Source organism: Podarcis bocagei (genome assembly GCF_964188305.1).
Source record: "Podarcis bocagei genome assembly, chromosome: 4".
In the NCBI taxonomy this organism is placed as follows: Eukaryota; Metazoa; Chordata; class Lepidosauria; order Squamata; family Lacertidae; genus Podarcis; species Podarcis bocagei.
Window position 1 is genome coordinate 74,468,212 of NC_138128.1, and position 12,354 is coordinate 74,480,565.

Here is a 12,354-nt window from a genome sequence, read left to right on the forward strand (position 1 = left end):
TTTTTTATACCTGCTGGTGGGATTGACAAAGCTGCCTCTGATTGGTTGACAAGGCATTCTTTGATTGACAAAGCATCTGCCCCTCCCCTTCATCTCATAGCTCACCAATTAACCAATTATCCAACTCCTAGCCAAACCAACCAACCAACCAACCAGAAGGATGACTGTCAATCTCTTTTCCTTAGGGTCTCCCTATTTTCAATGGAAAAATGTTGGGGGGTATGGAGTTATCCGACTCCCGAGCCGTCCGAAGGCAATCCTGTACAGTGAAGGGTTGCTTTAAACGTTTAATGTTTTCTTATGTTTTTATATATGTTGGATGCCACCCAGAGTGGCTGGGGCAACCCAGTCAGATGTGTGGGGTATAAAAAATAAAATTATCATTATGGAATGGGGCATCCCTATTTTCATCAGAGAAACGTTGGGGGGCATGCTGGGTATATTTCAAAAAGGAAAGGGTATGAAAAAATCTGGATTGGGAGAAGGTAAAGTGTGGGAACGCACTGATTTGGAGGAGAAGGGAAAGAAGAGCTTGCTATCCACATTACATAACAATACAGAGGAGTTCTGGACGTCTGGGTGACCTTGGGCCAGAAACCCAATCTCATCTACCCCATCCATGTTATTGCTCCTCCTAACCGTGAACTCAAGATGGTGGGTGCACCTCAGCTGTAGCCAAAAGGAGGGCACTAAGAAATATTACTTACTATGCTTGGGGGAACTTGTGTTTCTTGTTCCTGATAAGAAGGATGCAGCAGATGAGGCCTGGCTGCAATATCCACACCGAACATATACAGAAAATTATACACATATACACATGGGTTCCCCCCAAATAATCCTGGGAAATGGTAGTTTACAGAGCTGCAATTTCCAGCACTCTTAACAAACTACAGTTCCCAAGATTATTTCAGGGAAGCCATGAGTCCCTGCCTCTGCCCTGCCTTACCTACATTTTTCCTTTCTCCTCTTTCTCTCTAAACTAAAGCATTTCTCACCTGTTTTCTCCACTGCATGATGGAAGCTCTACCTGGATCTCCCATTAATGTTTTTGCAATATGGAAGCTGCCTTGTGCTGGGTCACACCATTTGCGCATCTAACTCAGTATTTTCTACATTGACTGGCAGTAGCTCTCCAGAGATTCAAAAAGGCAGTTTGGAGATGCCAGAAATCAAACCTGGGACCTTGTGCAGCCAGAGCAGACACTGTGCCACTTTCCCTAGTTATCATGAGTGCAGGAAGCTCCTGCAGCCAATTGGAAGCCGTGCCTTGGTTTTCGAACGGTTTCGGGAGTAAAACTGACTCCAAGAATGGATTAAATTCGAGAACCAAGTACAGTCTTACCTTGGATCCCGAACGCCTTGGTACTCAGATGTTTTGGCTCCTGAACGTTGCAAACCTGGAAGTGACTGTTCCGGTTTGCAAATGTTCTTTGAAACCCGAATGTCTGATGCGGCTTCCTGCAGCCAATCAGAAGCCACGCTTTGGTTTCCGAACATTTTGGAAGTAAAACGGACTTCCGGAATGGATTCTGTTCGACTTCCAAGGTATGACTGTACAGTGGTACCTCAGGTTAAGTACTTAATTCATTCCGGAGGTCCGTTCTTAACCTGAAACTGTTCTTAACCTGAAGCAACACTTTAGCTAATGGGGCCTCCTGCTGCTGCCGCCCCTCCGGAGCCCGATTTCTGTTCTTATCCTGAAGCAAAGTTCTTAACCTGAAGCACTATTTCTGGGTTAGCGGAGTGTGTAACCTGAAGCGTATGTAACCCGAGGTACCACTGTACAATGATATGGAAAAGAGTATATACCTCCTGCTGCACGCACAGTGGGCATCCCTATTCTTCAGTAAAAAGCCATCAGTTCTGGGCATCTACTGAATGGGTGGAAGTGGGGATAGAGAGTGTGTGTGTACTGGGAGTCATGCAGGCTGAAAGTCTCGCCTCAGGCAGCACTTCTGCAACACAACAAGGTTCCAAAATATACTGCCCTACTTACAGTCAAGTGGCTGGAGGAGGGACCCACAGTCTACAGTCAAGTGGCTGGAGGAGGGACCCACAGTCACTAAATTGGCACTAGATTGTATGTTCACGCTGCAGTTCCTTAGAACAGTTTTAGGTTAGCACAAGTGTTAGTGCTTCTCTGCCACTACCATTGAAGGGGGAGGCAGACCAGATCAGAGAGGTATTGGATAGCAAAAATATTCAAACTAAGTCAGTGTCACTCTTCACTTCCGCAGCAGCCATATTCATTAGGCCAACCAGAACATCAAAAAACGGTGTGCAAGCTTTTAGGTTCTCCATACACCTATGGAAAACAGAGCAAATGGTAATCAGAGCGATGGGCAGTGGTGGGTGGTAACACTGTCCAGAGAACATTATATCATATAATAATCTAACAATTTAACCTTCCCCTCTCTCGTGTAAAGCATTGCTGAAATATGCATTTTATATGTATATTCTCCAACTTGTGGATTGTCTTTTACGTTAACATTTTCACAAGTCTTGTAACTTAGATAACAGCACCATATTTATGGCAGTATAACCAAGAATATTTAGATTATTACTGAAGAAATAAAAGAGTCTTTCATTGCATCTAGATTTTAATAGAATAATAGTTGAATAAATGCAAGTATCAGGGCAAAGTTAGAAAGCAGTTTAAAGTATACTATAAAAGAAGTTCTGTAGCTGCTTTTAAGATGAATAAAAGATTCAGGATGTGCAGATTTGCAAACACAAGGCCACATTATGATGATATAACTGAAACAGGACAAGAACACTTGGGTGATTAGAGCAGTATAGTTTCTCAGATTGCAAATAACAAATTCCAGAAGGGATAGAACATAAGTATAATTATTTTGTGGTCTGACATTAGGGATGGGGTAGAAATCTGGTTTGGTTTGCATTTGAATGTGAACCGACCTAATTTGTATTTCCTGAAATAATACGCAAAGACACAGCTATCCTTCACTTCCTATCCACTTCTCCAAATGTTTCAATGCAGTTCTCCAACTCGAAAATATGTTTAAAATGTGTATATCCAGGGAAGGTGTACCCCAAAATGTATACATTTTATTAGTGAAACTAGCATACAAAATGCATTATATTAGGTGAAATTGCTTGCAAAAATGTGTATATTAGAAAAAGCGTTTACACCACATTAGGGCAAATGCATACAAATTTTTGTAACAGTGTTTTTTCCCTTTTTTAATACAAACTGATGCAGAATTTTGGTGGTCTGAATTTAAGATGGGAAGAATGAGAAACTGACAGATTTCTCCATCACTATCCGGAATGTCATTTTTTTTTTTTAAAGAATAGCAAACTAATGAAACTTTTGAAAAGTGTTATACAGACCAGGAAACTGTGTAGCATGGTATAATTCAAAGGATGTTCACCAAACCCAAAACAGTGGAAACGTCTGGGTTCTTTCACTGCTTCTTACATGGCCAACTCCATGGCTAAATGTAGAATGTGTCTCCAGATCATTGAGAATCACACAAGGGCTATGGGGCACACTCTTGCTGGCTTTCCTTGGGCTGCTAAAAAGAGTGAGCAATCCCTAAGTCAAGAGCCAAGTAAAAGGAAGTGAGGCATTCGGAAGAAATTTACCTCACATTCCATTACCTAATTCAGTTTCACATTCATACCAGACATTTAGAGCACAAGGCTTCCCAAAGAATCCTGGTAACTGTAGTTTACCCCTCACAGAGCAGCAATTCTCAACACTCTTCACAAAACTATAGGTCCCAAGAATCTTTGGGGAATAGTCATGTGCTTTAAACATATGTTGCGGATGTGACCAAAGTTGCTGCTTTTAAAAATTGTAGTTCCCCCTAACTCAAGTGCTATTTGAACAAATGGCTGATATGTTCAGATTCTATTTTCCGACAACTAAAAAGAAATTCCAAATTTTGGAAGGCGAGTTTACATCTTTAAAAAAAGATAACGCTTGCATTCAGCACATTTTATACCAAAGAGCAGCACTAAAAAATTAAGGCATTTATAGTTTGTTTGATAGTTTTTATAACACTTTTGAAATGGTTGTCATTTCACTTAATCAGAAAACACAAAAGCATGCAAGAAATTAGATTGCAATTGCCATAACAGAGATTACAGTCTGTTATCTTGGAAAAACAAAGCTTCATCTTTTAGTTTAAATTTCAGATTTGGATCAGGTGTGATCTGGTCAGAAATAGTGGCATCATCTGTGTCAAATTCGATGCCTGACCCATATTCTTCTTCAATTTCATTTCCTGATCCATACTCATCTCCAGAAACTAGAAAGTGTTCAGGGTGGTCTTGAAATTTCTTCATTCTGAAAAATAGCCAAATCATCATCATCATCATCATCATCATCATCATCATAAAATAAAAAGTTATTCTAAACCTTGGATATAACTTTGAAATCCTCATTCTCCAAATTAAGCTTGGGAACGAACTGAACCAATTTAATGATGTTGAAATGAAGGATAGGACAGGGCTGGCCCAAGCCATTCTGGCACCTGAGGCAAAGCACAAAATGATGTGCTCCCTCCCCAGTAGGAAAGAAGTGGTGAGTGAAGATCGACATCGGCAACAAGGGGAGAATAAAGATCTACATCTGGATCTGTTGCCCCAGCGCATCCTGCCATTTGAGGCCAACCCTGAGATTGGACCATTTACATTAGAAATATATGCTGTGTATCTAGGGATGAGTGCCCTTTTACAGCCAGACATCAGGGAGAGTCTAATGAGAGTCGTATTCTTCCAAGAAACTGAGAGGTGGACTCCAGGTGTTGTCGATTCTGATAGAAAGGTGGAGTAAATGTGAAAATGGAATTGATGAAACACAGACATTGGAGGATTTGAGCTAAAATCTTAAGGGCAGAGCCCAAGCAACTTGACAGAGTTGCTGTAATAAATGAGAGGCATGGTTGCTTCATTGTTTACATATACAGCCCCGCCAAGGGACGCGGGTGGCGCTGTGGGTTAAGCCACAGAGCCTAGGGCTTGCCGATCAGAAGGTTGGCGGTTCGAATCCCCGTGACGGGGTGAGCTCCCATTGCTCGGTCCCTGCTCCTGCCAACCTAGCAGTTCGAAAGCACGTCAAAGTGCAAGTAGATAAATAGGTACCGCTCTGGTGGGAAGGTAAACGGCGTTTCCGTGCGCTGCTCTGGTTCGCCATTAGTGGCTTAGTCACGCTGGCCACATGACCCGGAAGCTGTATGCCTGCTCCCTCGGCCAATAAAGCGAGATGAGTGCCGCAACCCCAGAGTCGGCCATGACTAGACCTAATGGTCAGGGGTCTTTACAGCCCCGCCAATGTGTAGATAAAGTATGAGCAGAATGTAGATTGGGATCTACTGAAAGATTGCTGGGTGGTTTGCAGTATATCAGCTAGAGTTTGACTTCCAGTCGTCCAAACATGGCAACAACTAAAAGCAACCTCCCCCCTCCATACTCTAAGTTGGGCTGTTGGAACAAAGCTGGGGGAAACTAGGGTTTTTTGTCCTAGGCTGAGCATGCACCCAGAGGCAACCTTTATTCCTTGCATATAACATCCAAGACACTGTGCTGCACCTCTGTTTAGTTGACCTCAGGCTTCTAAAATTAAGCAGATTAAGCAGATCCTACAGGTCTAATGCCTGCCCATCCCTAGTAGATATGATGTATCTCCCTATATGAGCCTTCCCAGGCTTTGAGATCTTGAAGAATACTTTGTCCCTTCCCAGGCACGTTTGGTGAAAACAAGAGAGGGCCTTCTCAGTGGCTGTTTCCAGATTGTGGAACTCTCTTTCACGGGTGGCTAAGTTGGCAGCCTCTCTGCTTTCCTTTCACTGGTAGGCAAAGGGTTTTATGTTCAGACAAACCTTTGGCCACTAACTGGCTGTGGTTAGGCAGGGTGGGTGTTGAATATTCTTTTTGTGTTTGTGTTTGCTTTAAAATAGCTATAGTATTTTCAGTGCTGTGCTTAATATAGCTACTTGCTTTTATTTATTTTCTTAAAATATTTATATTGATTGTATATTTTTAGCTGTATCTGTTTTCGTTCATGTTGTGAGTCACCTTTGCTCCTATAATGGGAGAAAGGCAGGATATAAAGAAATAAAATAGATGGTGTTTTGCAGAGCTTCATTAGCAAAGAATAGGTCCCCACACCACACACACCTCTGTGAAAGGAGCTTGGAAAAGAAAGCAGAGGGTAATCTGTCAGGCTGCTGTAAAATGCACAGGAACCCTGCTGGGAAAAAAGGAGCAGCAATTCTATTTGCCTGTGTGGTTTTTTTTTGAATCCAAGTAATGGGGATGCAGATGTATAGTGGTTAAATGAAAAATATTTCATGGCATCAGTACAGCTGCCTAAAATCTATTGCGTTTTGCATCATCCTGTAAACACTGCTTAGTAAACATTGCTTAGTGAAAACTCATAATAAGTACTAAAGACAAAAGTTTTTTTTTCCTTACAGCATTGGATCAGCCATGGGAGGGAGGATCATGTTAGCACTTCCATCAGGAATCACAAAGCTTAGCCCTCGCTCTTCAATGCAATTTGCAGAACCGGCACCAGGTCTGCACCTGACCCACGCATAGTGGCCGGACTGAACAGGAGCCCCTGGTGAAAATGTACCTTTGTTAGAATCAGGTGTATTCATAACCCTTAACAATTAAAAATCAACAGATAACCCTGCATTACATACTAATACAGACTCCTCATATTTAATGCAATCACTGTACTTTATGGAAAACAGAACAGAAAATTCAATATTCAAGTTCCAAACAGGGATGTCTTTTGCCAAGGTCTGAAGGTTAGCAACTGCTCTGGATGAGTAGCTTCTCACAAATATCACTTCATGCGAAAACCATCAGTAGCTTCATTTTAAAATGGGCACCTCTGAACATATATGCACAGTAACATTTAAAAATATGGAGGCTCCGAGTAAGGGAGTAACCAAAGCAGAGTTGGTGGCTGATGGAAGACACAGAGAGATCAGCCTTAAAATTCCATAGCCTCTTCCTGAGTATATTCAAATTGGCAGGTACAATCTCATACTTACCAGTTTGAAAATAATCTTAGTAAGCTGGGCCTGAATAGAGAACACAGTCAAACCTCGGTTGTCAAACATAATCCATTCCGGAAGCCCATTCAGCTTCCAAAATGTTCGACAACCGAGGCGTGGCATCCGATTGGCTGCAAGAGCCTCCTGTGCTCAAGCAGAAGCCGCTTCAGACATTCGGTTTCCGAGAAACATTTGAAAACCGAAGCATTTACTTCTGGGTTTTCGGTGTTCGGAAGCCAAAATGTTCCAAAATGGAACAACAGGTATATTAATAGAAAGGATAGGAAAGTGGTTTGGATAAAGGCAATAAGAATAGATTAAATCCCCATAAAGGCCTGTTTACCACTTGTGATAAATAGTTACTGCAGATGTTTCCTAGATACTTTCTGACTTTAACTCCTTCCTTTTTAGCTTAACCACATTCCAGTGCAGGCCTCCCCCCAACCCAAAGATCAAAGAAGCAGAAATAAGCATTTCAATTTGCGGAATTAAACTTTCATCCTGTTCTTTAATAGTATTAACTAATTACATAGCAAGCTTTATAGCTGTGTCCATCCTTTGTTGCTTTTTAACTTAAGTTAAAGTTATGGCAGTGTCTTTCCTGTTACACTTGATTTAAAATTTGCCTAAGTTATTTTCCTAGCCTTCTGAAAAGCACAGACTGGTTTTATTAAGGAATTTTTTTGGGGGGGGGGTAGCTATTGAAAGTTGTTTCCTGTTGACACTTTTGGATTGCTATCTTTAGCCTGTGTGTAGTAGTTTCAAACAGCATTTTATTTGAGCTATTAAAAAACAAAGTGCCATAAGCAGCAGTTTAACAAGGAGATAAAAAAATCGTGAAAACTGTTTTTCATCAGCCCAAGCGGGATTCTGCACTTCTTTTGCTCAAACAGCAGCCAGTTTTTAAATCTAGGAGTGTTACAAAAGCGGCTTGTGTGTATGGCATGCTGCCTGCCATTCAAAGGGAAGGGAGGAATCAAAACATCCGCTGGGCTAGTGCCCTTATGTAAACCAAATCAGTTCTTTGGATGCCAGAGCTAGGAATGTGGAAGAAATTAACATTAAAGGCAAATCTACCTAATTCAACCTTTCTGAAACAATACATGAACTGAAAACACAGGCATCCTTCAAAGATCACACTTTCCTGAATTGATTCTCCAATCAAGCAATGTGTGGAAAAGAAAAAAAGACATATACTGTACTGGACTGGGGTTTGTTGTTGTTTAGTCGTTTAGTCATATAAAGTGTGCATTAAAAAGTATATATTGATGAAAATATCATACAATAATATATAGAGAGAAATGCTTTTCAAAAAGGTGTATATTATGCAAAATTGCATGCACAATGGTGTCAATTAGGAGAAATTCACACTAAAATGCTGGTGAATTTTCAGTAGGACAGTTTCTCCCACAAACGGATGTGGAAATGTGGAGAATTGAATTCATGATGAGGGAAATGCGAAACAGAGAATAAACTGAATTTGACAGATTTAGCCATTTCTATGGAGAGCTTAACGGTTTGAATACAAAGAGGGCATATTGCCATCTATGCTTACTGTGAAACGCCAAAAGATGAGCCACAGTTCGACATGTGGCACTATGTTATTATCCCAAGGAAACTTGAAAATGAGAGGTCTCACAAGTTAGACCTTCAGCATAATGATGCAGTGTACAGTGCTCATTGTTCAGGACATCTTCCAGAACATGGTACTTTGCAATACTCTATTCCATTCTGCACCATTTCCATTTCCTCTCCCTGCCAAAAGTCAGCTAGTCAGACGGTGTTCTGTGCCTACAGAGCATACTCAGTCATCAGTCAGTCATTTGTGAGGGATCCGCCCTTAGGGATTTTTAATCTGAAGATTTTGTTGATTTTTTTATTTCTGCCAACCTTAAGGCATCCCTAAGTGCTGATGCCTCCCCTCTTGTGTGTGGATGGTGCCCCGTTGGCTACATAAGCACCATCACTCATAGAATGAGTTTGCTATACATCTACATTATACACTTAAGGCACATGGCTTCTCCCAAAGAATCCTGGAAACTAGAGTTTACCCCCCCACACACACACACTGAGCTATAATTCCCAGCACCCTGAGAACTACAGTTCCCAGGGATCTTTGGGGGAGGCCATGTGCTTTAAATGTATGTTGTGGGGGAGGATAAATACGTCCAGATCGTTGGGCTGTGAACTGCATTTCTTTTTAGCTGTTCATGTATCCTGTGTGGTAACTCCTGAGGTACAGAGCCCTCAATTTCTTCACACTTACACAAATTTCCTCTTGTGCCAGAAGACAACCTGAAGCCCTAACAGAGGAAGCTGAATGCCTTTTCAAACAGCTTGTTTTTTTCTTTCATACCACACACCAATCAAACAAAATCAACAAGGCGTCTAGAAATTGGCTGAGAGAAAAACAGTGTCTACATTTTCCAGCCGAGGGTAGTATACTAACGCATCCTGTCAGCGCAAACTTTCCATTTCTACAATAGAATTTCCCCTTCTCTCGTTCCTCCCAATGGTGCCCCCCATATCTGGTGCAGATGGTTAGTGGGACCCCTCAAACAGATTTTAGGGGGTACATGGGGGATCAGAAGGGAGAACATTCCATTACACAAGCAGAAATCCTTGTGCTGATGGACCAAACACAGGGTTGGATTCCACCCTAACTCTATAACAATAGGTTACTAGAAACAGCTCAGAGGACTTAAAAAATGAGTATGTGGAACTGACAGTTTAATCCTTAATAAGTTTGCTTGGGTTAAGTCCCTTTATGGTTGCAGCCTTAGGGTTGAGAGTAAGCCCCATTAAACTCAGAGGGACTTTTTTTCTGAATAGACCTGCATAGAATTGGGTTCCCTGGTGCATATTTGGTTATTATAATATAGAGAACATAGGTGAAACACACCTAAGGTAATGTTTGATTTATAAAGTAATAATAAGATATCATTTTTAATTATTATTTTCTATAACTTACCAAATACAGCAAATTTTAAACCCATAAATCCAAACGTACTTGGTATGGTGACTCATCCATTTACTGTCACATGAATTTTGGGTCTTAGGTATTTGGCAGCTGTCAGTTTCATGTATTTCAACTGCAATATCACCTAATTGGGGGAATCTTCCTGCACATCAGAGGGGAACTATAATAGTCACTCAAAACAACTCCCTGTATGACCACTTTGTGGTGAACCGTCACCACATCTGTTGCCAACCAGTAGAGAACATTTCCCAAGTGTTCAAATGTAAGACTTGAGGCTTTCCCATGATTGGTTACAAGTTGTAAGTGGCATTCATCATACTCGTTTAGGATTCTAAAGCCCACTTGCACAGGCCTCACAACCCACAGCCTGGGAAACGTTGCTTTAAATTACAGTTGTACCTTGGTTCTCAAATTTATTCCGTTCAACTCCAGAAACGGTTCGAAAACAAAGGCAAGCCGCGTAAGCAGCATCAGACATTCGGCTTCCAAAAAACGTTCTCAAATCGGAACACCCTCTTCCGGGTTTGCGACGTTCGGGAGCTGATTTGTTCGACAACTAAGGCGTTCAACTACCAAGGTACCACTGTACCATCAATCATTTGACAATTATAATAGCATTTTAAAGTAAGGGTGGAAACTATTAAGCTTTACTTATGAAACTTATTTCCAAATATATGTGTCTTATTCTGCTACCTTTACAGAGACTGGAACTTGTTGATGTTGAAAGTATTTCTTATGATTACTTTATAGCCGAATTATAATAGGTTCCACGTTCCTAATGACTAGCTGCTGCATAACAAAAGTGCAAGTGCAGCAGCTTTCCCAGCAGGTACGCCAAATGCATTTTCCAGGTGCTCGAACCATAATATATTGTTGTGAAAAATGGAATTCCCTTCACTGACTCATGCACATAGGCACACAGCTCATATAGCTGTTGCAACTGTAAGGTGCTGGGTAGAGGATAGTTGAACTTTTTAGCGTCTGTGATATCACTGGAAATAAGTGACACACTTCCCCCCACAGACCATACCAATGTCATTCAGTGACCATATTCCCCCCCTCCCCATATATACATGCTCCCCTACTGCACTACTCATGCATAGGAGAGCACACCATGCCTACTGAAAACAAAACAAGGAGTATTGAGCATTAAGAAGGCAACCTTTTCCTTTTTTTTAGCAATGCCCAGTAACTCAGTCAGCCTTCTTTAGGTCACTTTTATTTTCCTTCCCCCTGCCCTTTCTAATTTAAGTCTTTAGAGGCAGTGTACTCCTGTGTTTGTGGAGCAGGAGGAGACACCTCTCCTTTTTCAAAAGAATAAAAGCAACACATCAGGGCAGCCACGCATGCAAAGAAATTGCTCTACTGTAGCACGGCTACCTCCACATTCATATGTGGTGTTGGAGTAACACATGACTGGTGTTGTATATAATGCTAATCTTAAAATCCACATGAGAAGGACATGGAGCAGCTCTGTTTTAGACAGCAATCCTCTGCACAGTTACTTGGGAGTTAAGTCCCACTGAATTCAGTAGGACTTGTTTCCGAGTAGACAGGTGTAGGATTGCACAACTAACTACAACAAGATTACAGAAAAAGAAAAAAGAGAAAACAGCCACTTGCGGTTTTACCTTGTACTGTGCATCCCATAAAGAGGATTACACAAAGCGCCACGAAAATCCTCCCGTTATGTCTGACAAGCATCTGCATTTTGGCCTGCATGCCTCCGTTATCCTCCAACTGTCACTGCTCCTTTGCAAATGCAACAGGGCAAGGAGAGTGATTTGCCTTTACAAAAGGTTTCCAAAACCTCAAACCCAACCCATGACTTGCGTCACAACTTCCTGAGCACAGAAAAGTGACGCATCTAACATCAAAACCTGGAGCCCTAATTCTACAGCTCTCAAACCACTCGGCACAAGAAGGAAGTTGCCCAAACAAGACTGACAGGTTACAGCGCAATCCAGTGCATGGCTACCCAGAAGTAAAGTCCCACCAAATTCAGCTGGAGTTACTCCAAAGTAACTGGATTGCAGGCTTCATTCTAATAAAACTTACAGGGGTTTTTTTAGCATTAAGGATTGCAGCCTTAAAAAAATAATTTTCAGAATCTATGCACACAGCAAGTCAATACAATATAGAGTAGTTAAGGGTGCAGTTTTATAATGATAAGGGTATCTACCGACCAGTTTTATACCAACCCAAATGCTTTTTTAAATAATTTAAAAATAATTATAGTATTATTGTAGCACCCTGCTTGTGGTTAACGCTTAGCTGGAATGAAATATTCAACGCAGCAACAGAGAAATTAAAATAATAATTTATTTGTCAGACAAA

At 41.3% G+C, this 12,354-nt stretch overlaps 1 protein-coding gene across 1 annotated transcript; it reads right to left on the bottom strand.

Annotated features, from left to right (window-relative positions):
• Window positions 1–3,999: 3,999 nt before the first annotated feature.
• SRGN (serglycin) lies at window positions 4,000–12,001 on the bottom strand. Its single transcript, XM_081192213.1, has 3 exons — window positions 11,649–12,001; window positions 6,445–6,592; window positions 4,000–4,315 (listed from the first exon to the last, which is right to left on the bottom strand). The coding sequence occupies exons 1-3, from the start codon at window positions 11,737–11,739 to the stop codon at window positions 4,111–4,113; spliced, it is 444 nt and encodes a 147-aa protein (XP_081048339.1). The 5' UTR covers window positions 11,740–12,001; the 3' UTR covers window positions 4,000–4,110.
• Window positions 12,002–12,354: the final 353 nt, after the last annotated feature.

Coding starts and splice junctions, on each gene's coding strand:
- SRGN (XM_081192213.1), bottom strand. CDS start 11,739: ATGCAGGCCAAAATGCAGATGCTTGTCAGACATAACGGGAGGATTTTC. Junction 6,593..11,648: donor TATGGGATGCACAGTACAAG/GTAAAACCGCAA, acceptor CATTTTCACCAG/GGGCTCCTGTTCAGTCCGGC. Junction 4,316..6,444: donor CCCATGGCTGATCCAATGCT/GTAAGGAAAAAA, acceptor GCTATTTTTCAG/AATGAAGAAATTTCAAGACC.